The 26,589-nt window shown below is 37.9% G+C and overlaps 1 protein-coding gene across 2 annotated transcripts in view; it reads right to left on the bottom strand.

Moving 5' to 3' along the window:
* The window catches only part of LOC117417757 (protein sidekick-1-like), a 251,634-nt gene that overhangs the window by 124,076 nt on the left and 100,969 nt on the right, over nucleotides 1-26,589 (bottom strand). For both annotated transcript variants that reach the window (XM_059035447.1, XM_059035446.1), the window contains exons 3-5: nucleotides 10,779-10,938; nucleotides 6,974-7,080; nucleotides 6,422-6,569 (exon numbers count right to left, since the gene is read on the bottom strand). In XM_059035447.1, the coding sequence (XP_058891430.1) occupies nucleotides 6,422-6,569; nucleotides 6,974-7,080; nucleotides 10,779-10,938 (415 nt within the window). The remainder of the gene's footprint in view (nucleotides 1-6,421; nucleotides 6,570-6,973; nucleotides 7,081-10,778; nucleotides 10,939-26,589) is intronic.

Genomic DNA, 26,589 nt, shown 5'->3' on the forward strand with positions numbered 1-26,589 from the left:
GCTGTAAGGTCGGGAGAGCTCAGTTAATGAAGGACAGCTATTAGGTTTCCTTTGCAGCCTTCTGCTTAATCATTGTGGGGCCAACATCCTACACAAGGACTGTACAGATCACTAGATGTAGAGTTGATGAAAGTCATATCCAGCACTTTTCTTTAACAGCATACAAATGTGTCGCTACTAATTTTGAAAATATTTTTTTCTAACATAAATTGCATGCTTTAGCATCATTCGCTTCATGCTTGCCATTATACTGTACCATCCTCAAGATTAGATCAATATGACATCTCTGTGTAACTGTGCTAAAACTGTGATTAAGGGCATTTTGTCTGTATTCAGCCCTGCAATTTACGACAATCACACTAGGAATGAGATCATAATGAAAAGTCCACCAGTACAAATGACTTGGCATCCATCAGCTGAGGTCCTATATATCTCTTTTGCATTTTATGCTGCAAAATGTTAAGAAAATATATTTTCCGCATAACAATGGATTGAGCCAGAAGTCAACTGAATGCAAAAAAAGTCACCTCCCACTTATACCCTAATCCTATTGATTTATAACCTTTTACTCTTTGCTATAATTGAACTAGTCCTGAAAAACAAGATGCACAGATAACTCTGAGAGATCTGACAAATGAAAAACAAACAAACAAACAAACAAACAAGAAAAAAAAATATGACATACAAAATAAATAAAACAGGAAAAACCTTTTAGTTTGACTGCTGTCTCAGCCTCGCTTGATTACTAATGCAACTCAGTTTCTGTGCTTATTGAACTGAGGTGTCATAAAATTACAAGATAGCCTTTTTCTTTTGGTCTCTATGGAGGAAACAAAAAGATGATTTGTAATCTTTGTTAGCATTCCCTGTGAACTGCCATTAGGCACAGCAGAATACTAAACATGCCTCTTCCATCACATTGCCAATTAAAACCCTCCTCATCAAAGTGGGAGCAGCTCACTCACTTCATGCTCATGTTACCTTCATGGCGGTTTGTGAATCAGCAACACTGCAGGACTCCTACACTGACAGAAACACAAGCCAGCCAGCAGCAAGACCTCCATGGCACCTGGGTTTTTCTATGGCTTTTGAATGAAAACGAAAGTCTTGTTAGCATGTTCATTCTTTCAGCAAACATCTGCAAACACCCAAGCAATGTTTATTGTGCTAATTATACCAATAGTAGAATTCTTCTTCTGGCAATAAAAAGATATGAACCTATGATCTCGAAGGACAGAACCATATAAATATGATAAACGGTCTAGAAGGAGAAGCACACCGTTTGATAATTGTTTAAATCATTTTACTAAACTAAACCTAAGGAATTGACAAGTCATCCATCCATAACACTCAATCCATAAACACACATTTTTACTAATACTGAGCTGACATTTCTAGAACAGGTTTCATGAAAGAATTGATATACTTTTCACTGTATGCCAGTCCTTCCATAGCGATGACATCTCATTTTATAAACAAATGGTCAAGAGACAAGACTAGACTGCTTTTGATTAAGTATTATTGATTAAGTAGTATTAGCAATGAAAAAATATGTACATTAAAAGCACAGGAGTTACGTTAACACATGTTACCGTTAACACATGTTACCATGTCATCAAACCTAAATGTAAAGAATAACTCGACAAGCAGACAGAGAAACTTTAAAAAGGATTATTCTGAATGTTTCAGATCAATCCAATAGCAGCACTTCACGATCCTGTGTTCCACATCACAATAAAAACTGAACAGTACACTCATGCACGCATTTTCTATTAGAATAAGGCTAATAGAATTTGAAAAAAATTGAAAGAAAGGCAATTTTGTTTCGTTGTTTTGTTGAGGAATAGGCTGCTCTTAGTTTGACAGTAAGGCTGATGAACAATTCAGTTTAAATGAGAGTTGCAAGTGGCTAATTGCTTGGCTGATGAGGAGCAGAATGCACCAGACTGCTTCACGCATGATTTTGACAGATCTGGAGTTCAGGCACTTTAATTTTATTCACAACCAGCACTCTCCATGTTGAAGAATCAAGTATCGGTCAAGTATGCACAGCGTAAGTTGAGTGAAGAGGAACAACGACTGATGTCCCAGTCTTTTCTAATCCATTATAAATCATGAAGGGAGTCGTAACAGAATATTGCAGAACATTCTCAATGTACCTTATAAATTACAACTTATACAGTAAAATTACCCGTTAATGAGCAAAGAAAAAACAAAATGAGAAATGAACTAAAACATATATTTTAAATTTTGAAGAGGGTTTTTGAAAACTGCATGTCAAGAAACATGCACTGTTGCTGTTGTCCTCATCAGCATTTTTAGCCTTCTCAAAAGAAGCAGTTCCTAATGCTGCACATTGCATTAAGAGGACTACTGACTGAATCAGACAGCTGTGGGGGAGATGCGAGTCATGTGACTTAGTTTGCCTAGCATTATGGGAGTTCCGGCTCGACGACACCCCTGAGTGTCAACTACAAATGTGCAGACTAAAATAATATATATAGTTTTCTCACAGCTTTGTCACTCCACCTGGCACTCTCTGAATCATTTTATTCCTTTAAAAAACACCTTTTTCCAGCTGCTCCAAAACATATGGCTCCACTTATCAGCGTAGACGAACACACAGTTATTTGTCTGCTGTTGTTGCTGCTGTTGTTTTTTCAATGTTGTTGTTTTTTTTTTTTCAACCAGGTAACAACACCTCACAGCAGGAAATACTTTAATTTGGTCACAGGGACGGTTGCCATCCCATGGCAGGGGCGTTTATTGAGAATACAGTAAAATATTGCTTTTTTTTACTTTTAATTAGTTCTGGCAAGAAACAAAGTGAAACTTTCTTAGTCATAGAAAAAAAAAATACTTGTGTTGACAGTTCCTATTTTGAGTAACTGTTGTTAACTCCCAATTAGTCCAACCACACATCTGAAACTTGCGGCTCCTTCGCCAGCTTGAGTGCAAATGTGTTAATTTCTTACATTTTATCAAATTAATTAAAATAATAAGGAAAGACCACAGGATGCAGTGCTCAGATCTTTATAATTGTGTCCTCCACAAACATCACATATATTTCATAGTCTGGAACATCGTCACTAGGTGTGAAGAGGCTCTCAGGAACTAAATGCTGCATGACATTTACTCAATGCTTTCAGCTTGTGCTCGAGCAGCATTAGTTTGTCTCAATTTCAAGTCAAAAAACAGCAAAAAGCGGAGCAGTTCTGCTCACTACATTTCAGGGTCAGATTAAATTCAAGGTAACAATTTAAATTAAGCGTCTCTAATTACTGTGTATTTACATAGTCTGTACATGTGTACTTACACATAATTGCGATGTTATTTATGCACGGTTACACTGTACTTAAATGTGTGAAATATTTTTGCACGATATACATAAGTACACATTTGTAAAAAGGTTAGGGGGTTTTGCTTAAGGTTATATCGTGCAAAAAGATTTACACATTAAGTACACTGTAACTATGCATGATAATATTTACTAAACAACTACTATGTACATACACAGTAATTAGAGACACTTAATGTAAAGTGTTACCAAATTTAGCTTGTGTTAGCTACGGACAGTGAGAAAACTCTAAGAAAAAACATTACCCCTGGAACTGCCAGCTACGTCATGATCAGTGCAGTGGTAGAACAAGGACAGAAAGGGTTCAAAGGTCATCACTTTATCAAAGCAAGGGTCTTAGTCCTTTATAAATCAGGGACGTAGGAAGCTCATTGACAATACACTGCAAATGAGCTGCCATGCTGAATTAATTCATAATTAAAAGTCATACTTTAAATAATCCTTACTCTCCCTGGCTTTATTGACATTTAAATTAATTGAAATATCTTGTATTTGAAGCAGTTTGCCGATTACCTCAAAGGGACTTCTCAGTGTAAATACTGTTGTGCTGCAGAATAAGGGCAATTTAATTACCAAGATCCAATATAGACGAGGTCAGCTTTTTCTCTAACAAAAAACAAATAAAAAAAACAACATAATCAACAAACTTACTACATAAAACTGGGAGTAGATCAAGTATGATAATATGGGGATAAGAACCAGTTACAAAAATGCATGTTATTTGTGATTAAGGCAAAACATATTTTTTTTTTTTTTTTGAGAGAAAATATAGATTTTAATTAGTTAAAAGTTGACAGATGCATTTAATGTGTCTACAACTCCTATTAATATATTATAAACACAGTATTGTTAAAGCACACTGAACAATTTTAGACTCTGCTTTTGAACAGCAGTTTCAGGAGTGCATGTGTAAACAGAGAGAGCCACACAGACAGAAATACATCTTCTGATTTACAGCATACAAGGCTGATCATGCATGATCTCCTAATTCAAACCGATACCTACTGTAGCGGATTAAACCTGTGCTACATTAATTATTCCCGAAATGAATGATGAATATATTAGGCTTTCTGCCTGTACTTTCAAAATAATTAACTAAGGGATCTGTCATCGGCCACCAGTGGATTGATTTGTGGCCCTTCATGTTACTCTAAATGGCTATTGATCTCTTGCAGTATAATCCCTTACAATTAATTTGCACCTGCTGGGGCTGTTAATTTCATCAGCCTGTATCACTGTGAGGTACAACCCATTTTGCTAAATTCAGTGAGATTCTATATTTCCATCTGCTGCAGCTGTTCAGCTAAAAAATAATAATAAAAAAAACGGATTGCTCTGTTGGTCACATTAGCTCAGGCCAATTAAATTGTTGCATCATACCTAATGCTACAATTACGGTATAGGTTTGTCTGCGCGTCTTACGGGTACCTCTGGTTGGCTGAGGTCACAGGTTAATGCCATTGACTCAGTATGGTAAATCTTGAGTGCCTTTGTGTCAGGAGCACTAACTATGCTAAACAACCTAGACCTTTGAGAAATTAACAGCTGTCGGCAACCATTTCCTTAACTGCTCTAACATACTGTACTGTCAGTGTCTTGGTCTACTGAATTGAGTAATAAAAGAGAGTGTTATAACCTTATTGAGATTCCGTTGCAGTCAGAAGGCCGATGTGTGACTTCTTACTGTGGGGAGCTGGGCTCTCAAGAGGTGGAACATTGAAACAATGCAACAGAGACAAATGTTACCTTAGTTATATTAACCCAGCATCATCATACTCGAGTCGCATCAATTCAGCAACTGGAAAAAGTCCAAACACAGCACAAGTTTTGATCCGCATGCTCTCTGGCAGTGAAAAGCACTGACTGACAGTGGATTACCCAACACAATAGAACAAGATATCTTGTTTGGGACGTTTTGACATTTATTATGACATCCTGGTGTAGGTTTGACATTCCAAAGTGAATGTTCGGGGCGATTCTAAAAGTCACTTGAAACACTTTGCAGTGCTGTTGTGGAAAATATATATATATATATATATATATATATATATATATATATATATATATATATATATATATATATATATATATATGGTGATATAGGCAGATATATAAATAAATAAATAAATAAATAAATAAGATACCACTTAACAAGAAGAACTGCTGGTCTGTGTGAAAATGCTATCATCTGTTGTGTTTAATATTATCTCGATGGTGGAAGACGAGTGGTGGCATTAGTTACTGTGCCGTCAGGCAGTGTGTTGTTCTGTTGTTCGGTTCTCCCACCTGTTAAGTTTCATTGTTCCTTACAGCACAAGGCAGGAGGATAGTAAGGTTACTTACAGAATTTGTCCCCTGACATAACACCAGTATGAATGACATTTCACATTAAAAAACTGTTTTCTTGCTCATTTCCAATTCAATGTTGGCTGTGCTGAGGTATTTCTGTTTGAATGTTGAGAAACGTCATTAAACATTGTAAAGATAAGGCCGAGCTTTTAAATAAAGTTAAATAAATAAAGTTTTAAATAAAAACAAGCACAGCAATAATGGAGAATTAGACCTACCTTGGTGTGTGGGGAACTGCTAATTATTATTTTTTTTTAAATGGGAATGAAACACTACCACGCCAAGATTAAAGGACGGTTGGAAATAAACGTTAATTGCATTTTTTTTCTGACAGGAAAAAGATGTCAAAGCTCCCTTGCTAACGTGTATATTTAGCCAGCCTTTGTCCTTTCATGTGCATCTCACTGAGGCTGTTGCCTTTCTCTACCAATAAGGCACAAACCACTTTCCAAGTATTAGGCAATGTGAGTAGATCCCTGCCAATTAAGGGCAATTTCCTTAAAAAAAAAAAAAAAAAAAACTCTATGCATACAGTGTTATTAACAGCAAGTTCATAAGCTTCTGAGGCAATTATAGCAAAAGAGATGAAAGCTGCTGAATGCAAGGGAGAACAGACCGGATCACATCATAATAACCTGTGGCTCCACTGGTGTGAAATGACTCTCCCAAGACTTGCATGATTACGTTAGTAATTGGTCATTAGGTCATACTCACATCCTGCCGCTGGGGATTATCTTATAGCCGTCCCTGAACCATGTCACCTCAGGACGGGGGTAGCTGCTGACCACTGGGGAGTTCAGTACCGCTGCCTTGCCTTGAGACACAGTCTTTCTTTGGTCTCCTTCCACAAAGTTACCCATATCTAAGGAGAAGAAAACATCAAGGAAATGTACTCATCTCTCCCATCATCAACTAGAATACCTACTCGTGCTATCTTCTCTTGGAGAATACCTGTTGGTACCCTGTTGGTTATCTTAGAGGGGATATTGGCTATTTCTGTAGGTAGCAGCTATGTTAAACAAAAACATAACTGACCTAAAATTACCCCTATATATATTAATCTCTGCTTTTTCAACGGTTTCAAAATCGGTCAAGCTAGGAATTAAACAAGCAATTACAAGACACTGAACACTGCATGTAACTGACTGTCACTGTATTACATGCCGGATGATATCAGCCTTGCATGACAGCATTGAAAGGATATTACACAGGGAAATGCTGATGGAATAACGAAGTGATCGCGTGACCACCTCTATTCACACTTACATGCTACTTGTACTTCTGCCTTCTTCTGCATCAGTGCACCCATCCTGTTCCTCACCACACACTGGTAAAACCCAGCATTCGAGCGCTGTAGAGATGGAATAATGTACCTGGGGAAAAATCCAGAGAGAAAACCTGTGTCAGACATTCCCTTTAGCCCCAATATGAACTCTGCAAAAAAAAATAAAAAATTAACCTACTGTAGTTTTAAAAGCTTTAGCATTTTCTCACCTCGTCGGGCTAAAATACAGTAAGTAAATATGTTCACCTTGACAAATAAGCACTACACATTGCTTTGTTTTGCAATTTATAATCGTATGTTACAGTAGTGCCATCTGAACAGACTGCCTCTTAACCATTTACTTTTTATATCTGCATGATGGAGCGCGTGCTTTTTCATGACAATTCAAATAGAAACGTTCCTTGTGTGATACCGTAAAAGCTAAACATAGTAATAACCTATTGCAGTTTCAAGGATACCCCACTAGCCATTACGGGGAAGCTAGTTTCTGCTAACAAGTGTATTGCAAGGTTTCCTACCTTTCTCCCCTACTGGGGGGGGAACTAATTTAAAAGCATGGAGTCTAGTCTTTTTTTTTTTTTAATGTTCCCAGTGTTTTAGATCCTACTACTTCACCTGATACTGTGTCAGCGCCTATAAAGTGCTGCAACAAGATGGTGCTACCCTCCCTTGAAAACTGGATGGCTCATATCTAGAGTCTACCGCTGTCTGGAAATTTCAGTGCTGAAGTATCACTGCAGTCTAACTACTGACGAGACAGCTCTGGCAGCCACTGAGCTCCTTTCCTGCAAAACTGGAGCAGCAAATAAAGATAAATCCTGAAAGGCCCCGAAATACAAGCTGAGAATCATCGCTTTGTACATCTCTTTTCTGTTCTGCAACACTGAGCCTTTGATTTTCGAATGCAGGGGTTTCCAGGGACGATGCTACACAAGACAACTTGCAAGCAACTTTATTTTGGCATCCGTTAAAGCAACACAATGTGACATTTTCAAGCAATTTCTCCATGTTCATAGTTCAAGCAACAAGATCAAAATGAAAAGTTTCAAGCAACATGGGGAAATTGCCTTAAAATGTCACCCTAAACTGGTGACTTTATTTGTTGTGTTGTATTATTACCAAAAGACTATAGAGATGTGAAAGACTAGTTTTAAATCTTTCAGTTCTGTCTGCAGTATGAAATGTTATTTCTTAAAAGCCATAAAGCATTCTTTAATTGAAAGTTTCCTATCTTTATTTTTATTTAGAGTGCCCAGTAATTTTACCTGCGATTTTCTCCCCAATTAAGCATGTCCAAATATTTGTTTTCCCCACACAGCTCATGAGAACTGACGGTTCACTGGGTGTCATCTGATCCTACGAACAAGCCAGTTTCCTCTTTTACACCCAGGAACTCGAGAGCAGATGTCCGCGAGCTACCGGCCTCTGGAGGACAATGTCCAGCTCAGCAGGTGTCTGCTCTGAGCTCACTGGGCACCTGGCCAGCCGGGTTTGTTGTAACACGATGATGAGAAACAGTCCCTGCCGGTTTTGCCATTCTAACCTGCAGGAGCGCCAGAGTGAATGCTTCACTTCCTGTGTAATATCCAGCGAAAACCGGCGACTTCGCACAGCTGTGTGCTTTTACTAGCTGAGCCACTCAGAGACCCATGTTTTCTATCTTTTGAGCCAAGGATGTCAACTTACTGTGCCTGTGTTGGTAACAGCAATAATGCTTTCAGCACTACCATATTAAACTGATTACTGTAGATACTATGAATTATGCCAGGAATGATAATTAATAACTTGTACACACACACACACACACACACAAATCCCGACTACACATTTCTGTTTTTCGACAGGCATACTTGAAGCTAATTACAGTATATCATTACCCCTTTTATACATCTTTTTTCATTGTGGAAATCTGTCATGCACAGATCATCCAAGAGGGACAACTAGAAATATTATTTCCGCATCAGCTCCACATAGACTTTTTATTTATTTATGTGTTGTTTCAATGTCCAACGCCAATTACAATACTAACCCATGATCTTTTGGTATTTGTAACTGTCAGGCACATGAGAAGTGTGGTATTATTTGCAGCACAGAAAAATACAAACACACCAATTCTCAAACCCCATTACCACCACTGCTCAACTCACTTAAATTTTGTTTTATTACTGGCAGTGAAATACATATCTTTCATTTCAGCTTTGCTTGTCTGTTATTCCAGCAGGTTTAGATCTCACACATTTACCAAATCCTTGGGCTAAATCCACTTGAATATGATATTGATTTTGATATAAAATGATTACAAAACCGAAATCCACTTATCGTGAAGTTCTGAATTCGGTATGGAAGAACCTCCATTTATCCAAAGTGAATTTCAGTGGACATACTGTTAAATTGTTCAATTTCTGGCTACAGTTATACCGTAAATAGGTAACCTACTGCTTAGGAGCAATATACATACCGTAGTCTACTCCTATTGTTTTTTTTCCTGCAGATTTTGTGGATCAGATTGGCATTTGCAAACAAGTAGGTATAATAATGATAATTCAAGCTGTCGCTGCCTTTGCAATTGCTGGCTAGTGACTGTGTTAAACAGCATCCAATCACATGACAAGAGCAGTACTGGATGGTTTGTATGTATTATCTGAACAGAATGGCCATTACTGTACAGAGTTAGAAAGTTGACACTTATAGATAGTTACATAAATGACAAATTACACTATTACTTAGAAGTTGAAAGAAAGCAGTCAGATGAGCAATCTGGTGTCAAAAAATTAGATAACAAAAATAAATTAATTAATGTATAAATTTAATGTGAATTTTTCATGTTAAATATGCCCAGAAAGGTCTTTTTTGGTCATCACAGAAAATAACCTCTTATGTTATACCACTGAGTATAGTATATGAAAAAAGCGCGGCGCTTTTCACTGCGTAAATTGGATTTACTAAAATTAATCTCATTGATTCAATAAAGGAGTCAAAGACTGTGCTGGTTCTGAACTGTAAAAGGCAGTCAATGGTGGCAAAAGCAACTTTAAAATAGATCCCTTTGTGCATAGCAATGTGTGTAATTTGTTATTTACATACATAATGCAGCACAGTAATACAATTTGCAGCAGGATAATAAGAATACTAATTTTCTGTACACCAATTACTGGAAAGTAAGCCATGGGTACCCCATTAGAGACTCCTGGCTGGCAGATAGAGTACTGGGGCCTGTTTTAATGGCCTGAACGGTGGCAGATCATAACCCTGCTTTATCATGGACCTCTTTCCTCCATTGTTAATGTACTTAGTGATGTTAATAAAGCTGTCTATAATACAGTTAATGTGTCAAAATCTTAAAAATAGACCCAGTTATGCATCAGCTGCATTTGTACAAGGAAGATCAACCCTCGACTAATGGACAGTACCACCCTTGTTTCTGGATGAAGTTGTCCCTCTAACTGGTGGTCTTCTAGAAGAAGTTTAACTGCTAATGCACAGAATGTTCTCTGAAGGCAACTAGTCTTTTAAGACAGATGGGGTTAGATTTGCAGTTCTTTACTCCAAATTACCCAATGGCATTATCAATCCAAAAATAATGCACTCAGACATTTAATGTAGGTGTCTTTCTGACCACTGTAGTTCTAGAATTGTAACTGTTTTTTTTTTGTTTTTTTTTTTCAACCTGTCTGAATAAAAATAGTGCTCATAAGAATTAAGAGCAAAAAGCTTTGAGAACCTGTCCCGCGGTCCCCTATATGACGGTATTTTATAAATGGGTTACAGATTTAAAGACCACATTACTTGTATTCAGGGGAGAAGGCAGTGATCTCTGTATCATTTAAAATCCATTTGAACTCCAGGGGCCAACTGCCCTCAGCCAGACAGGTCATAACCAAACGGTTCCCTTCGAGATGAATCTGAGGCAGGCCCGGCTCTGTCTTGAAATACGGGGCGACATCATCTGTAAGACACAAAAAAACAATCATGGTTAAGGCCCAGTGCTTACAAGACGAACTGCAACATAGTTCCAGCTATGATGCTACAACTCTTTCTACTGCGCAGATAAAAAAAGCTCTCCGCAATGCATTTTTTTTATAGGCAAGCAACCGTTCACATGAAAGTCAGCGTTTTTATTTTTTTCTGGAATAGTTCTCAAGCTGTATGCGCTCACAAGTCCCTCATACTAAACAGTACACTTGTTGGAGATGATAGCTGCACCTCCCAGATGAACAGTGTGTAGTATTTTGGATAAAACTGAGCATAGGAAAAAAAAAAAAAGAGACGTGGCAGTAAAGTGGAAAGCAAATAAGAAATTTCAGAGGTTCAGACTGGCCTTCATGTCAAGACCAAATGACATCAAATGAGACCATTTTCTAACGAAACGATATTTTGGTTTTAGATAAGGCCTCTCCAGCGGAATTGTTATCGCAATCACCTTTTCAAAAACACTCTCAATAAAAGATATGTTGAAGTAAACACACACACCGACAACAAATTATTCCAGGTAATGCATCCGCTTCTGTCCCTCCGAGCCTTGAATATGTACTATAAATTATAATGAGCTACACACTAGTTAGAAAAAAAATAATATTTTAAAAAAATAAATAAATTCTTAACCCCTTTCAGGACTCTGAATTGCAAACTCGTGCACAAATCCTCACTGTTCGTATGATGGCTTGCTCCACACTGCCAACAGGTTGTCTCTATCTGTGTCACTCAAGTCATTAACTAAGGCCACTATAATACTGTAAAATAAATAAATAAATAAATAAATAATGTGGGAGGAAAGATTAGTTCAGCTCCAGTCTAAATAACTCTCATCTTTCCCATCGATTAAATTCAGACACCTTAATAGGAACTGTTACAGGCTCATACATTGGTATTTTGAATTAGCCTACACTTCAATGGACCAAATCCATAGGCTGCGCTAAAACAAATGACACCCGAAATGCGTGAGAACGTATTTAGCTGAACACACAATCTTTGTTTTCGCAAGGGTTCTGACCTTACTGTACAATACAGCTTTCCAGTTATTAAAAAAAGAAAAAAAACTCCATCTTCAAAAGCATATTAGAATTAAACTGCTGTCCAATGGGAGGAAGGCTGCAGGGCTACATATCTGCATAGCACATGGTTTACCATTTACAGTATATATATATATATATATATATATATATATATATATATATATATATACACAGACGTGCTCAAATTTGTTGGTACCCTTACAGCTCATTGAAATAATGCTTCATTCCTCCTGAAAAGTGATGAAATTAAAAGCTATTTTATCATGTATACTTGCATGCCTTTGGTATGTCATAGAATAAAGCAAAGAAGCTGTGAAAAGAGATGAATTATTGCTTATTCTACAAAGATATTCTAAAATGGCCTGGACACATTTGTTGGTACCCCTTAGAAAAGATAGTGATATTTCAAACGAATTAGTTTATTTAATTAGTATCACACATCTCTCCAATCTTGTAATCAGTCATTCAGCCTATTTAAATGGAGAAAAGTAGTCACTGTGCTGTTTGGTATCATTGTGTGCACCACAATGAACATGGACCAGAGAAAGCAAAGGAGAGAGTTGTCTGAGGAGATCAGAAAGAAAATAATAGACAAGCATGGTAAAGGCAAAGGCTACAAGACCATCTCCAAGCAGCTTGATGTTCCTGTGACAACAGTTGCAAATATTATTAAGAAGTTTAAGGTCCATGGAACTGTAGCCAACCTCCCTGGGCGCGGCCGCAAGAGGAAAATCGACCACAGATTGAACAGAAGGATAGTGTGAATGGTAGAAAAAGAACGTCAAGCACGTCTGTATATACACACCATGGAGTGGATACTTAAGAATTCTTACTAATTTCTACAGTAAATCATGAAACAAACAAACAAACAAAAAATACAGTAAAATAAGTTCCAGGCTGTTTGTCAACCCGCCCTACCAAGGCAATAATAATCCGCCCTCAAATCCCTCACAAATCAATTGTGTCATAAACAGTGCTGTCCATGGTGTACAAATGTACTGGTAAAGTGACAATGAAATTTATTAGGCCATCATAAATCAGGCCAGAGCCCAGCAGCAGAAGGATAAGAAATCTCAGCATGAATGGAGCAATCAGTTTGAGCGGGACCTTTTATTCGCAACACTTTTTCAGCAGCTGAATTTCCCAGGGTGAGTAACCTTTCCACCATGGCCGCTAATCTTCAATTCAAACCTTCCCGCTGTATCAAGACACCGCCCAAAATATGTTGAGCTCCAGCACTTCACGACAGTACCAGTATTACAGTAACTAAAGCCTGGGGCTATTGTTTTCTTAAAAAAAAAAAAAAAAAAAAAGGTTGTAATTCAATTTCTGCGTGCCACACCCCCACACCCCGCCCCACCCACACCAACACCCATCCACACCCACACCCACACCCACACCCCCCCAAATGGGAAAAAAATCAGTCATCAGAACCTTATTTGATTTACTTTCAACTTATAATAATTTCAGAATGCTAGCCATATGCCAGGAACGTATTCTAATGCTTTACCTATGCCATCCACGGAATAAATGTAATCTACTAGGCATTGTACTGCAGGGGGGCCGGGACAAAAATATTTATGCATTTCTTAAAAAAATAATCAGGTAGAAGAGCTCTGTATTAGCAAATAAACAACTGCTGTGAGCATGCTGTTTACTGTACCTGATGGGAGGAGATTCTGAGACTGTTATATTACAGGACCACCAACAATAGAGGAACATCACTTGCAGAGGAGCTGCAGAGAGTATTATCACAGAGTTTTCTATAAATATTCATAATACATGCATGTAAAGGATGAAGTAAAGGACGAAGGACAGTTTAGTTTAAGTGTGTCATACCATTCCGAGTTCCAGAAGCACAGCAGAACATTCTAATGCAATTGTGGGGTTGCTGCAAAACGTTCAAGACTAATATCAGAGTCAGACGTCCTGGGAAGCTTAAAGACTTTTACAGGCTTCTTTGAAGTTGAAAATCATTGATCTACTCAGAAATCAGGTGTCCACAGGAAACTAGCTGCAAGCTCTAGACAAAAAAGGCTTTTTTGCCATTAAGACCATGGTCTGGCCCTCCCTCTTTTTTGGATCATTTCACTAATTGCATAACAAAATTCAATTAAAAGTAACATCATATGAGGTTTTTTTTTTTTTTTTTTTTACTAATTAGGTTAATTAATGGCACAAAACTTTCAATCTGCAGAGCACATACATTCATATTAACACAAACCATAGTTGATAAAATCAAAGGCTAAATGGGAAGGTTAAAGAATTTAAATTTCAGACCTTGAGTCATCCTTAACAAATCTGATATTGTGTAATTATAACACAATGCCATCGACTGAAAGTCAGGGGGGTATTAACAGTGAATACATTTGTATCTATTTGAATGCATTTTCCTTGGCAACACAACTACCCTTAACCCTTCTTCATAGATTATGTAAAAAAAAAAAAAAAAAAAGAATATCAGATATAAAAGACCCGATGTTTGGTTCATATGCACCTTTGCAATGTAAACAACAACTGATTTGCTGTTAGGAAACACAGCTTGGAATCAAATAGTTAAATAAAAAAGGCGTGAACCCTCTACCCTCCTCCTCCTCCTCCTCAAGCAAAGACACACATACATATTTTATTTCCCCAATGGCAGGGATGACCTACTGCACAATCGTGTACAGTGCAGCAAATATAATGCAAGTTAAATAAATCCAGCCTACATTATTATTATTATTATTATTTATTTCTTAGCAGACGCCCTTATCCAGGGCGACTTACAATTGTTACAAGATATCACATTATTTTTACGTACAATTACATTAATTTTTACACATTATTTTTACATACAATTACCCATTTATACAGCTGGGTTTTTACTGGAGCAATCTAGGTAAAGTACCTTGCTCAAGGGTACAGCAGCAGTGTCTCCCACCGGGGATTGAACCCACAACCCTCCGGTCAAGAGTCCAGAGCCCTAACCACTACTCCACACTGCTGCCCGTTGCAATAATCTGATTTATATACAGTTGCAGTGTCTAATTTCCAGGGCAGGATTACAAGTCATTTCATCACATCTTCATAGGGAATGAGTTGACCGTTTAAAGGTTATTGTATATCAGTAACAGAAAGCCCTTCCTTACTGTAATCAGCTTTGGTACCCCCTCACACGCCACTCCCATCCAAAAACACTGCCTACTTCAAATCTGATTCTAAGCAACACTAAAAGGTCAGTCACAGTCTCCCAATATCTAGCACTCCATAGTGGCCAAAGGAAAAAAGAAAGCATGCTGTTTTTTTCTCTCTTTCTTTCTTTAAACTAAATGTAAAGAGAAATTCTTGACAGCTACACAACTGGAGGCAGCCAGTGGGATGCAGCCAGGCATAACAGCAATGTGTATTTATTTAGCGTTGTTTTCTCCATATGATCAAAATCCAAAACATCAAAGGCGCACTGTTAGTTGCCATTACAGAGGAAGTACACGAGGCATTACTCAGTGTTACCCCGACAGCTGTACAGCGGATTTCATCAATTCGTGGCGGGAGGAGGGGAGGGCTACACTTATATGGAGATCAAGACTTTTTAATAATGATGTAATCCTCCAGTGCAGATTTTCAGGTTTAATTGGGTTGCCATGGCTCCACGAGATCTACATTGATATAATCACTCCGCATGAGACAACTCACTTTAAATTTATTAGTTGTTTATAACAAGATCTAAATATTGAGTAAAATGTTCTTTCTTTTAAAAAATATTTTATGAAAAACTGTTCACATGGGTCAGTTTTCAATGAAGGAATGTAATAAAATTTGAATTTTATTTTGATTCTTCCCTGTGATTGAACTTGATTTCTTCAACTGCATCCACACTACTGTACATAAAATGTACATAAAATCTATATGATTACTAGCTGTAGTAGTCATAGTATTCCCAGTTAACTAGCCTACGCTACCCAGTTGATTAATTTGTTGCCTGCTGTTCAGTAACACAGACATTTTTTTAATGTTTTCAATACTTACTTCCAATTTAAAATAGAAATAAAACCATGTATAAAAAAATGTAATTATTGAATTGTATTACATAGGGATTTAAAGTGCTGTAATGTAAAACTAATGAATAAAATAGCGTACTACATGAAATATAGCACCTACAATATGTTGTTAGCAACCGTATACAGTATGCACAAAGTCTAGCATACATATCGAGATCACAAGGCCCTGCACTACTGTATAATCTTTCCAAACAACAGCAATTACGAAGATGTAAAAACATGCACCACTGTTTCATCAGCTCGCTTTAATCTGCAAACAGAAGCATCAATAACCTGCCAGATCTTTCTGTAGCACAGTGAGAACAGTATTACAGGACAGGTCTTAGCATCTAAGCTCCTTCCCTGTGAAAGCTGGTTAAATCCTGTTAAATGTCAGGAGATATCAGCTCTAAGGGAACAGGCTGTGGGTTCCAGTGCATAATTTTCTTACCCTCGCCATTACTCTGATAGGCAAACCCTGTAATCAATGTTTAAATAATTCAGCAGACGACCGGGAGCACTCCTATCTGCTTAGGTGTTGCATGAAGGGCTCCAAACAAGGAGTTATAAATATACCAGCAAGCACATTTTCTGCCGTTTAAACTGTTTCTTTTCTGCAGTGCAGGCTTTGTTTGGCAGATTTACCTGTGGCAAAGTACATGTGAAGCTCATCTACATTCCACCTTTATGGACCATGTGCACAAGCCTAATTTTAACAACGCTGAAGCAGACCTGGGGATGGAAATTCAATTTGTCGGGATTATTATCAGAGATGAAACACTCCGATATGAACCCGCTCATCTTAAAGTGAATGAATCGGGAGGCTCCTGAGTGGATAGCCATTGCAGATCACATCTTCCCTTGTTCTTTCTTCAATAACTATATGTTCTTTTTATCTCGCGGGACACCAATCTAATACCAACCTAATTTCAGGCTGTAGTAAAATAACTATATTGAGGCAATACCAATAGTATCAGCATGGCTCCTGGGGTGACTGTAATCTACAGGTTTGAAATAACTTCCCATGCCAGATCCTGACAGCTCCAAGGTAACCATTTTAACAGCAAGTTAAAACTGAAGGGCAAAGAGGGATTATATCATCAGCACTGCGCTAATCTTCTGCATAAGTTCATATTTTTTTCTATTAAAATTCCATTGAGGAAGTAAAAAGAATGAATTCCCAGGTGGAGCACCATGCTATCTTCACCAGCCAAGAACATGCTTTTATTACCCTTAACTGCAGAACTCCCTCGCAATATGCATCAAAGTCTAAACAAAGTGACAGTGTTATCCACTGATATGCCACTCAGGCTGTTAGGAAAATCGCAACACATGTCTCCAAAGGACTGGGCATGGGCTCTGCAAATAATAAACAGCCTGCTCTGTCTAATAAATATAAGTCTTCACTCAGGTGACGATGAAAGTCTTAGCAGATCAACGTCGTCCACAAACAAGACGGGTAAATTGTCAATAATTTACACATTGCACCGTAGTGTACACCTACGCTGCACTGAGGCTACATACCCACGCAGGCTAAATGTGGTTGTGTGTTCATATTTTGCTCTTTATACGGTTTGTATACACACACAGTTCGGTTGCAAAAAGGCAGCGACGACTGCACTAGTTAATCTTTTTCAGAGCAAGTATCAAGTGCAGTTATTAATTCAGTTCGGTTAGTTAATGCGCATTAACTGTGTGTGTGTGTGTATTGCAACTGCACTAACACAACCGCATTGGATTTCTGCGCAACTAATGATGTCATCGTTTATCAGACATTTCCGTGCGATCAACAGCTGGTGCACCTCACTGCTGACGTGAACGCAGCTCAGATTGGAAAACGCCCTCATAAAACCGGTCTTCCATTTTAAGGGATACAGTAACTGGTTACTTACTAACACAGTATATGCACAATAGGATCAATCTGATACCTTCTACGGTTTAGCCAGTACAGGCGGGTACTTTCAAGTTCAGTTTTGATACAGTTGATTAAAAATGGTATTAATGGATTTAGGATAGTGTTGAAAATAATTGTGCACAATATAGCACAGTGTGCCGCTGGCAATTAGCTGTTATTGTTGCATGTTGAGAGGATTCAAAACAATACATCAAAATAAACAATATCAATGTCTTGGATGGGGGCTTTTTGATGCCATAATATAAACTACCAACAGTATCATATTTTTCTACATTGAGCTTAGCCAGTGCCAGTTCGTATTAGAAAGGCATTTGACCCTTCTATTATAATCAGTTCAAATAAATGTGACTCAAAGGGCAAAGGGATTTTTTTTCATTTAATTATTTTTCTGGTATAAAAAAAAACAAAAAAAAAAACAATAGTAAGTTTAAAAAAAAAAAAAAAAAACACACACACACACACACAAAAGGTAAACAAAAGTATCGGTATCTAAGCCAAGCCTAAAACATACACTCCTCCAGTATGTCTTCCCTACCCAGTTCACATAACCCGTTACCCTCCATTTAATCCTCGCACTGCCCAGTGCTGTCATCTTGAGTCATACTAAATAGCCAAATAATTAGCAGCATACTTGCTATCCTGTACAATCAGAGCACTCTTCCAGTCATTAAAATTTACAATTAGACTCCTAATCCAAAGGGTAAAAACTCTGAGATGCTTGATGTAGCACTAACTCTGAGCTGGATTAGCCACTCAGAATGTAAAGAGCCTCACAAAGGCTTATTCTGCATCTGAGATCTGTAGGATGATCATTCCATTCCCTGACATTCTCTGACAGCAAAGGCAGGTCCCAGTCGACTTTGTTTTCAAACCACTTGACCAGCGGAAAGGGAACAGCAGGTTTAAATACTGCAAGAGATGAATAGAGAGGGTTTCAGATGTATCTCGACGAACCAATCTGGACTATATTATCAGAGCTGTTTAGAATTTGGTTAAGAGATATTTAATGACTGCTGTTGAAACCGTACCTTTATAATTAATGGCATGAGGCCTGATGTGCCGTGCAGGTCAGACGCTGTTAAAAATAATGGCATTTTTTTTTTTTTTTTTAATGAATTCAGGATGCTGTTTTGAATCAGTAAATAGCTAGTTGTACTGTAGGTTTATACAGTATGTGTCCACTGAACCACAGTCAACTGCATATCTGTATAATATGAATATGAACCTTGGTGTTTTCAATGAGTTTATATACTGTATATGTATATAGAAATATATGTTGTTATTTTTTAGTTACAGTAAATACTACATTATACAATACTATACTGTTTCATCTCTCTCTCTCTTAACACTATTCCCAATAGTGGCCCATATGCATAAAACCTACCAGTAATAATGTTTAACATGACAGTATTTATAGCTTGTGTGGACTGTACATCAACAGGAGGGAGATATCTTGGAACATGATCCAGAAGAATAAGACCCCGCAGTTGTTTTTACAAGCTCACGTTCATCTTGCCTGCACTGCGAAAAAATAGGATTGCTGTCCAAGTTTGCGATTTTGTCGCGCGACAGCTCGGGAACTGACCAATGAGGAACAGCCTCCCTTGTACGCCTTGAAGGCTTCAGTAAACAAGGGTGAAGAGAAATGTTCTTGCAGTATCAAAATACCCAGAGTGGTACAATAAAGGACATAAAAATTATAAAAGACACGGCAATGAGGGAGAACATCTGGGAATCCATTTCAAGCAAACTGGATAGAGCTGGTGTGTATGATTTGTTTACCTTTACTGAAAGCATTCTGAAAAGCTATTATGTATTCATTTTTATTAGCTGTATAACAGAACTAAGTTTTTTTTCCAGCTGATGATACAATCAGAGGAGAGTCTGGGCCTGTAAAAACTCAAATACATTTGTGCGTTTTTTATTAGTATTTAAATTTAAATTTGCCTTGACATCGCAACTGGTGTGAAAGGTATTGTCGCAGTGAAAATACCATTATCGTCGGACAAATCACATCGCGTCCGTTTGTGGAGACTTTAATACTGACTGAATAAAAATAAACTCAACACAACAGATACAAGTAGTAAATTGCTAAAATTAAGAACATGATTAAAAGAGGGCATATAAACATATTCTACAGAGTTTAAACAAACTCAGATCGATACTCAGAGCTTTCAGAAATACTGATGGACTTGAGTAGTTCAAAATGCAAGATGTGGACTACAATATTCTGAATCTGAAGTCTTTAATTGCTTTTTGCAAAGAAAAGAAAGTTTGACTCATGCCAAAAGAAAACAGAAGTAGCAGGTAGGTGATGTGTTACTTGTTGCCACCCGTATGCTGCACAGTTTTCTATGTACATTTAAAAATGATTTCTGTAAAGTGTGTGCAGCATGTGTAAGGTGCTGTATAGTAGCATAACATGTTAATGTGACACCATGATCTGTTTTGTGTACTAAGTAGGATACGGTAAAAGAAAATGTGGGAAGATGGACTCGAAGTAAAACACCTTAATATTGTAAACTATTCATGTCTCATGCTTTTGTTGTTGACCTGTAGCTCAGACATTGGCATTGCCAGGGCCAATGCAATGCTGCCCACGGGATCCACAGCTAAAATGGGCAACTTGGCACAGCCAGGGTGCAAACATGCACTCCTGACTCCTTGACTGGACCGTCACACCAATCCATATACAGCGAGCACCCTCGAATGGGGAGGCTTAAAGAATAGGACTTGTGGCAATGTTTGGGAGGTTAATGTACACTAGTATGTAGAGGAGAGTGACGTTGCATTCGAGTATTCAAGTTTGGGCAAAGTTACTTATAACAAAAAAAAACAAAAAAAAAGAGGTTCCTGTCCAAGAAGCAAACTATTCTAAAAACATTATACTATTTGAAAATGTGTTGCATATGTCTATAGTTCTATCTCCACTGCCAACTTTAATTGCAGCCATGGTTTGATTGAAGAGGACATTTAAATATAAACATTATACTTTGATGAGTACATATTATATATATATATATATATATATATATATATATATATATATATATATATATATATATTTACTTTGTAGTTAAGCCTTTGTGATATTAAAACAGTATTTGCTTATTTAGGGTTTCTTTGCTTAGAAAATACTAACCAGGGCTGTCAGTATATATCAGAATGTAATATAGAAAGAGAGTGTGTGTGTAGATATGGTTTAAACGTTGACACTGCATAGCATTTAAAGGTTCATAAAAATGTACCAAAAGCACATCCCTAATAAGTGCTTCAACTGAAGTTTCTAGCCTCTGAGTCTCATTCCTGATGCTATCCTGCTACAAGCTGTCATTATCAAACATGGTATTACAAACTGTAAAGCTTTCCCCTACAGTAATTTTAAGTGCATTCAAGTGGAGTAAATTATATTTGATATCGGAGCTACTGGTGGGCGTGGAGGTAGAGTGGAGAATTTAAAAGCCCAAATTATATGGTATTAAATGGTTATTCTCAGTAGTGTAACTTAATGGGTCATCTTTTATTTTATCAGGGCATTTATTCTTTTTTTTTATTTTTAAACTGGCTATGCATCTATAAACAGAATGAAAGCTGTCAGTCATTTTGCAAATGGCGGGCGTTTGCTTGAATGTCTGTAACATTTTTATAAGAACCACAAGTGCCTCAGTGTGTTTTTAGATATAGATAACATGCAAATAACTTATATGTAACACAGTCAAAACTGTATTGGAGGCTGCCTGTCTATCCATAATGATCAATCACTGCAGTGTGGAGTAGTGGATAGGGCTCTGAACTCTTGACCAGAGGGTTGTGGGTTCAATCCCCGGTCAGGGACACTGCTGCTGTACCCTTGAGCAAGGTACTTTACCTAGATTGCTCCAGTAAAAACTCAACTGTATAAATGGGTAATTGTATGTAAAAAATAAATAAATAAATAAAAATAATGTGATATCTTGTAACAGTTGTAAGTCACCCTGGATAAGGGTGTCTGCTAAACAAATAATAATAATAATAATATGGATTTTTCAGTATATTACTATATAAAGACTTTTGAGGCAGTCCCTTGAGCTGTAGTAATAAGCAGGTTAGACTATATTTAATTTCTTACCCATTTCATATAGATTCATGGGAGTTTCTGTATTATTCCCCAGTGCATGTAATGTACCTGCTGCAAGCATTACTTTTCATCTAATCTTAAAATGCCTGCATTATCATAAAGAGCAGTCAACATGTTAGTCGACTGGAGTATACTAAAGTATAAGGATTCAAGCTGAGGATGCAGATAAAAAAATAGATAAGTTAAATACTATCAGAACTTATACCAGAGTATTCTTTAACTTATACATGTCCAGTATTCACTGCATGTAAACCTTTACAATAGAACATATAATTACACCCTGGAAAAAAAACAAACAAACAAAAAACAGCTGCTTCCAACAGGGTCAGTAGCCATGTCAAATTCCCTTCCATTAAACAACATAGTCCCGTAAGAAGTCAACAGGAGATATCCCCTGTAATTCTTATGTTCTTCTTCATAAGAATGACTGGAATTGAAAGGCAGAAAGCCTAGGGTTTAAACCAAACCAATGCACCATTAGTATGAGGAAACAGTGTGGTGAGGAGGAGGGCTCAGAACGTTCTCGTTATAAATCATTTTAAAAACGGTTTTAATGGGAGCAATAAAGAATTTTTAATTACTGTCCAGTCAGTGGAGCGTTATAAAATAAAAAAATAATAAAAACACACCTATAGCATCGATTTATTCTTCAAGAGTGGCAGGTAACATAACGAGTGTCTGATGCAAGGTGAGATACGCAGTATTTGTTCATCAAAACCGTTTCCCCTCATTTAAGATCAAGTTCACTACAGATAAATCACTTTAGTTAGCCAATGAATCCTGGTCTTTCATTACTCAAGAGAAGGGGAAGCATGTTACCTATTGCTCTGCCGTAGTGCTGGGTTCAACTCTTGAAAGAGTTATGAGAGACACTAAAACTGAATTAAGCACTAAGCAATCACGCTCAGGAAGAAGTTTATGCCATCAGAGACCAGTTGAAGAGCACTTTAAAGCACGAGGCAGAAGGTGAAGGTTATTTATTCATGACGGGAATGGTCTTTGGGATAGCAGCGGATTTTCTGTGGCATCTTTACACAAGAGGACGCCTACCAATACGTGCGTACTGTTTCGTTCAGATAATAACTGCAAAGCCTTTGTGATGATGCCATTCTTGCTCCTTATGAGGCCTCACAGAGAGATAATCGCTTTCATAATAACAAACATCTGCTACAGTGCAGTACCTGCCCATGATGGAGTGTTTTTAAAAATAAATAAATAAATAAAAGCACTGAATAACAAGGTACTGCCTTGCTGCATCCTACCCCTGTACAGCTGGGTATGTTCAAATACAATCATTTAACAGGAAGCAGCAAATAAACATTCAACTGTAAACCACGTATTTATTAAAATGCTAATTTTCTATTTTGAAGAAGTAAAAGCCAGTCACTTAAATGCCTTTTTCAAACGCATCGTTGCATTGCTTGGTTTGCTTTCAAAGCTGCTTCTAATGCAAACATGTCCTATCTAACCTCTCCCTCCGCGCAGTACTGTTCACTACATTAGCGTGTCAATGATAATGATTGAAACTACTTTAATATTTAATAGCGTTGCTGGAAGCAGCAAGCACCTTGCTCCCACCTGTTTCTCCATTTAAAAAAATATATATATATTTTCTAGCATTTTAACGACACAGTGCCCAGGGGACCTCGCTGTCTGCAAGTGACAGCAAAACAAGCCGGTAAGGGATCAGTCAGGCAGAAGAGAAACAGTGATCAGTGACATTTTCAGGGTGCAGGTACAGCAACTTTCCTCAGGGGCACCGTCCCCACCCCCTCAACCCAAGGAAATGCTCTGCGTGCAGTCCGGCTTTCTGAACAAACGCATTTTGCGGGAGCCACTTGTATCTCAGACTTAAATGGCTGTTTTTGTTCATCAGTGTCCTTTCTTGTACTTCATTCCCAGAGTCTGAGCTCCTCTTTAATAACAAGTTTCACAACTTACAGTATGCTTCATACTCTTTCTTCGTGTGTTAGGGGGCGATAGCCCTCAGATCAGGTTTATCTCAATATTGTGTACAGTGCTGGTCACATATTAAAACTTGCACATTCTATGTCCTACTAAAAAAACAATAAGATTGCATGCACATTATAATATGTAATCCTGACTGCACCACTTATTTAATAACTATGTACAGTACATTTATAGATTTTCATCTTCTGACAGTCCCCTGATAATAAGCTGTTTTATCACCAAGTTTGCACTGCAGAATAAAGGGATATAGAACAATAAACATTCCCAGGGGAGTATTTAAATCTGCACATAAAGCATTTAATGCGGTTTCTGAAGATAGCATCTCTGTTTGACCTTTCAAATACCATTTAATTGCACTTCATTCTCCTATTAAGTTCAGCAGCAAGCCATGATGCATGTGCAGTGTTACTCATCAGTGCTTCATAACAGTCATGTCTCAAAAGCAAGGTAAACACTTTGATAAGCTACGGTTAATTGGGAGCAGAAGTTATTTGCTACTATGACTTACACAATATAACACGCATATTTTTGCAAATATTGGCAGAGCATATTTGTGTTATACAGGGATTAATCATTATATACAAGGTGATCAGCAAGAACATAAAACAAACAGGACAAATGAGCAGGGTTGCCTTCAGAAACTGCTGTGTGAAGTAGTTTTCGTAAAGATTCGAAATCGAGAATAAGTTGCTTCAATCATGCTTTAAGACTGTAGCCTTGAGGGGCTCCCGAGTAGCGCATCCGGTAAAGGCACTCCGCGTGGAGTGCAGGATGCACCCTATAGCCTGGAGGTCAACGGTTCGAGTCCAAGCTATTCCACTGCCGACGGGAGTTCCTTGGGGGTGGCGCACATGTGGCTGAGCACCGCCTGGAGGGGGGAGGGGGGGGCTTAGGTCGTCCAGGGTGTCCTCGGCTCACTATGCTGCAGTGACCCCTGTAGACTGGCCGGGCGTCTGCTGGCTTGCCTGTAAGCTGCCCAGAGCTGCGTTGTCTGCATGGCGGGCCTGCAGAGTGAAAAGAAGCGCTCGGCTAACGGCACACATTTTGGAGGACAGCTTGTGTTCGTCTTCGCCGCTCCCGAGTCAGCGCGGGGGTGGTAGCGGTGAGCTGTGCCTAAATACAATTGGCCATTTCAAATTGGGAGAAAGACGGTAAAATCAATTTTAAGAAAAAAAGTACAAGAATTTGCATTTTCCTGCAGCCTGATGCATGAGCTCAGTGCTCAACCTTATTTACATTACAGAGGAGAACCTGTACACATTCTGTTCTTTTTGAGCTCTGCAATGGAAATGCAACTGTTTAAAAAATGATTAAACATTAAAACGGACTGTCTGAAAAGTAACACCGAGACTACTCATGCACTGTTTGTTTATTCTGTTGTGACTAATTACACAATTGTTTAAAGTAGTTAATAATGAATACTGTTCAGTAGTTACATTTGTTCAGAAATTAAACCGGGCTTGCTTGTACAGTAGGTACATATTTAAGAATACATATTTATAAAAACAGATGTGTTTATATTCATTTATATTATATACAAGTACAAAATACTACACACTGCTCTTGAATTTATTCTTTTGTAGTTATTCTTCTTCATTCAGTATCCAAGCTACTGCCCACTTTAAAGTAACTCACAATCTTTAAGATACATGTAGTCCAGCAGGCTTCCTAACATCAATCCTAGTTAGCAGCTCTGAGTTCGAAGATTGCTAACGAGCACTTAGAGTGGCTAGCAGAATAAAGCCAGTCATCCCACCCTCACAGAATCCTTCATGTCAGCGGTAGATGAGATTCTGATACATTTCAGGTCCCAGCAGCTGCCACTGTAGGCTGCCTATCGCCCTGTTCAAGTTCTAAAGCCTCCAGTAGAATCAGCCATGGAGATGGAAGCATGCTGTGGGATTCTGCAGTGCATTGCTCAACTCTCTAGCCAGGTTGGATCTTCAGACTAAGTACTGTAAGATTGCAAAGATAACAATTATTAAAGAAGTCCTAAAACTGTGACTCTAGTTATAGATATCAGGAGTCTCTGCCATGTTCCAAAACAGACAACGTAACGTAGCAGCAGGGAGCTGCTCTTTCTAGCAAGTTTGACTCACTGGTTTAATTGATGTTAATGTACTGTGGCCCGTTGCTGTAGAAAGTTTTCTTTTTTTTATTTTACAGTCCAGTGTATTTAGGCAAGTTCTTCACTAAACTTTTTATTCTAAGCAGATATGTCTGAGATGCACTGCATAATGCCCCAAGCTTTCTTTTTTCAAAAACTGATAAAGCTTTTGGTGAAAATTGTGAATTTCAAATCTGGCTTCGTCTATTCAGGAAGGTGTTTTTTTTTGTTTGTTTTTGTTTGTCTGTTAAATGTCAGGCAGGTAAAACCTCCCCAGGACACCCCACCTCCTGTCCGTCTGAAGACTGTCACCTCTATTACTACCTTCAGCTGCACAGGCCTTTGAAGAGATTGACAAATCAGCTACTTTAATTTATTATTTAACTCAAACCATCAAAAGGTATCAAAGTGATTGACCTTGAAGATCACACTCATTTTTCAAATGCTCTGACAGGA

Source organism: Acipenser ruthenus, chromosome 13 (assembly GCF_902713425.1).
Source record: "Acipenser ruthenus chromosome 13, fAciRut3.2 maternal haplotype, whole genome shotgun sequence".
NCBI classification, from domain to species: Eukaryota; Metazoa; Chordata; class Actinopteri; order Acipenseriformes; family Acipenseridae; genus Acipenser; species Acipenser ruthenus.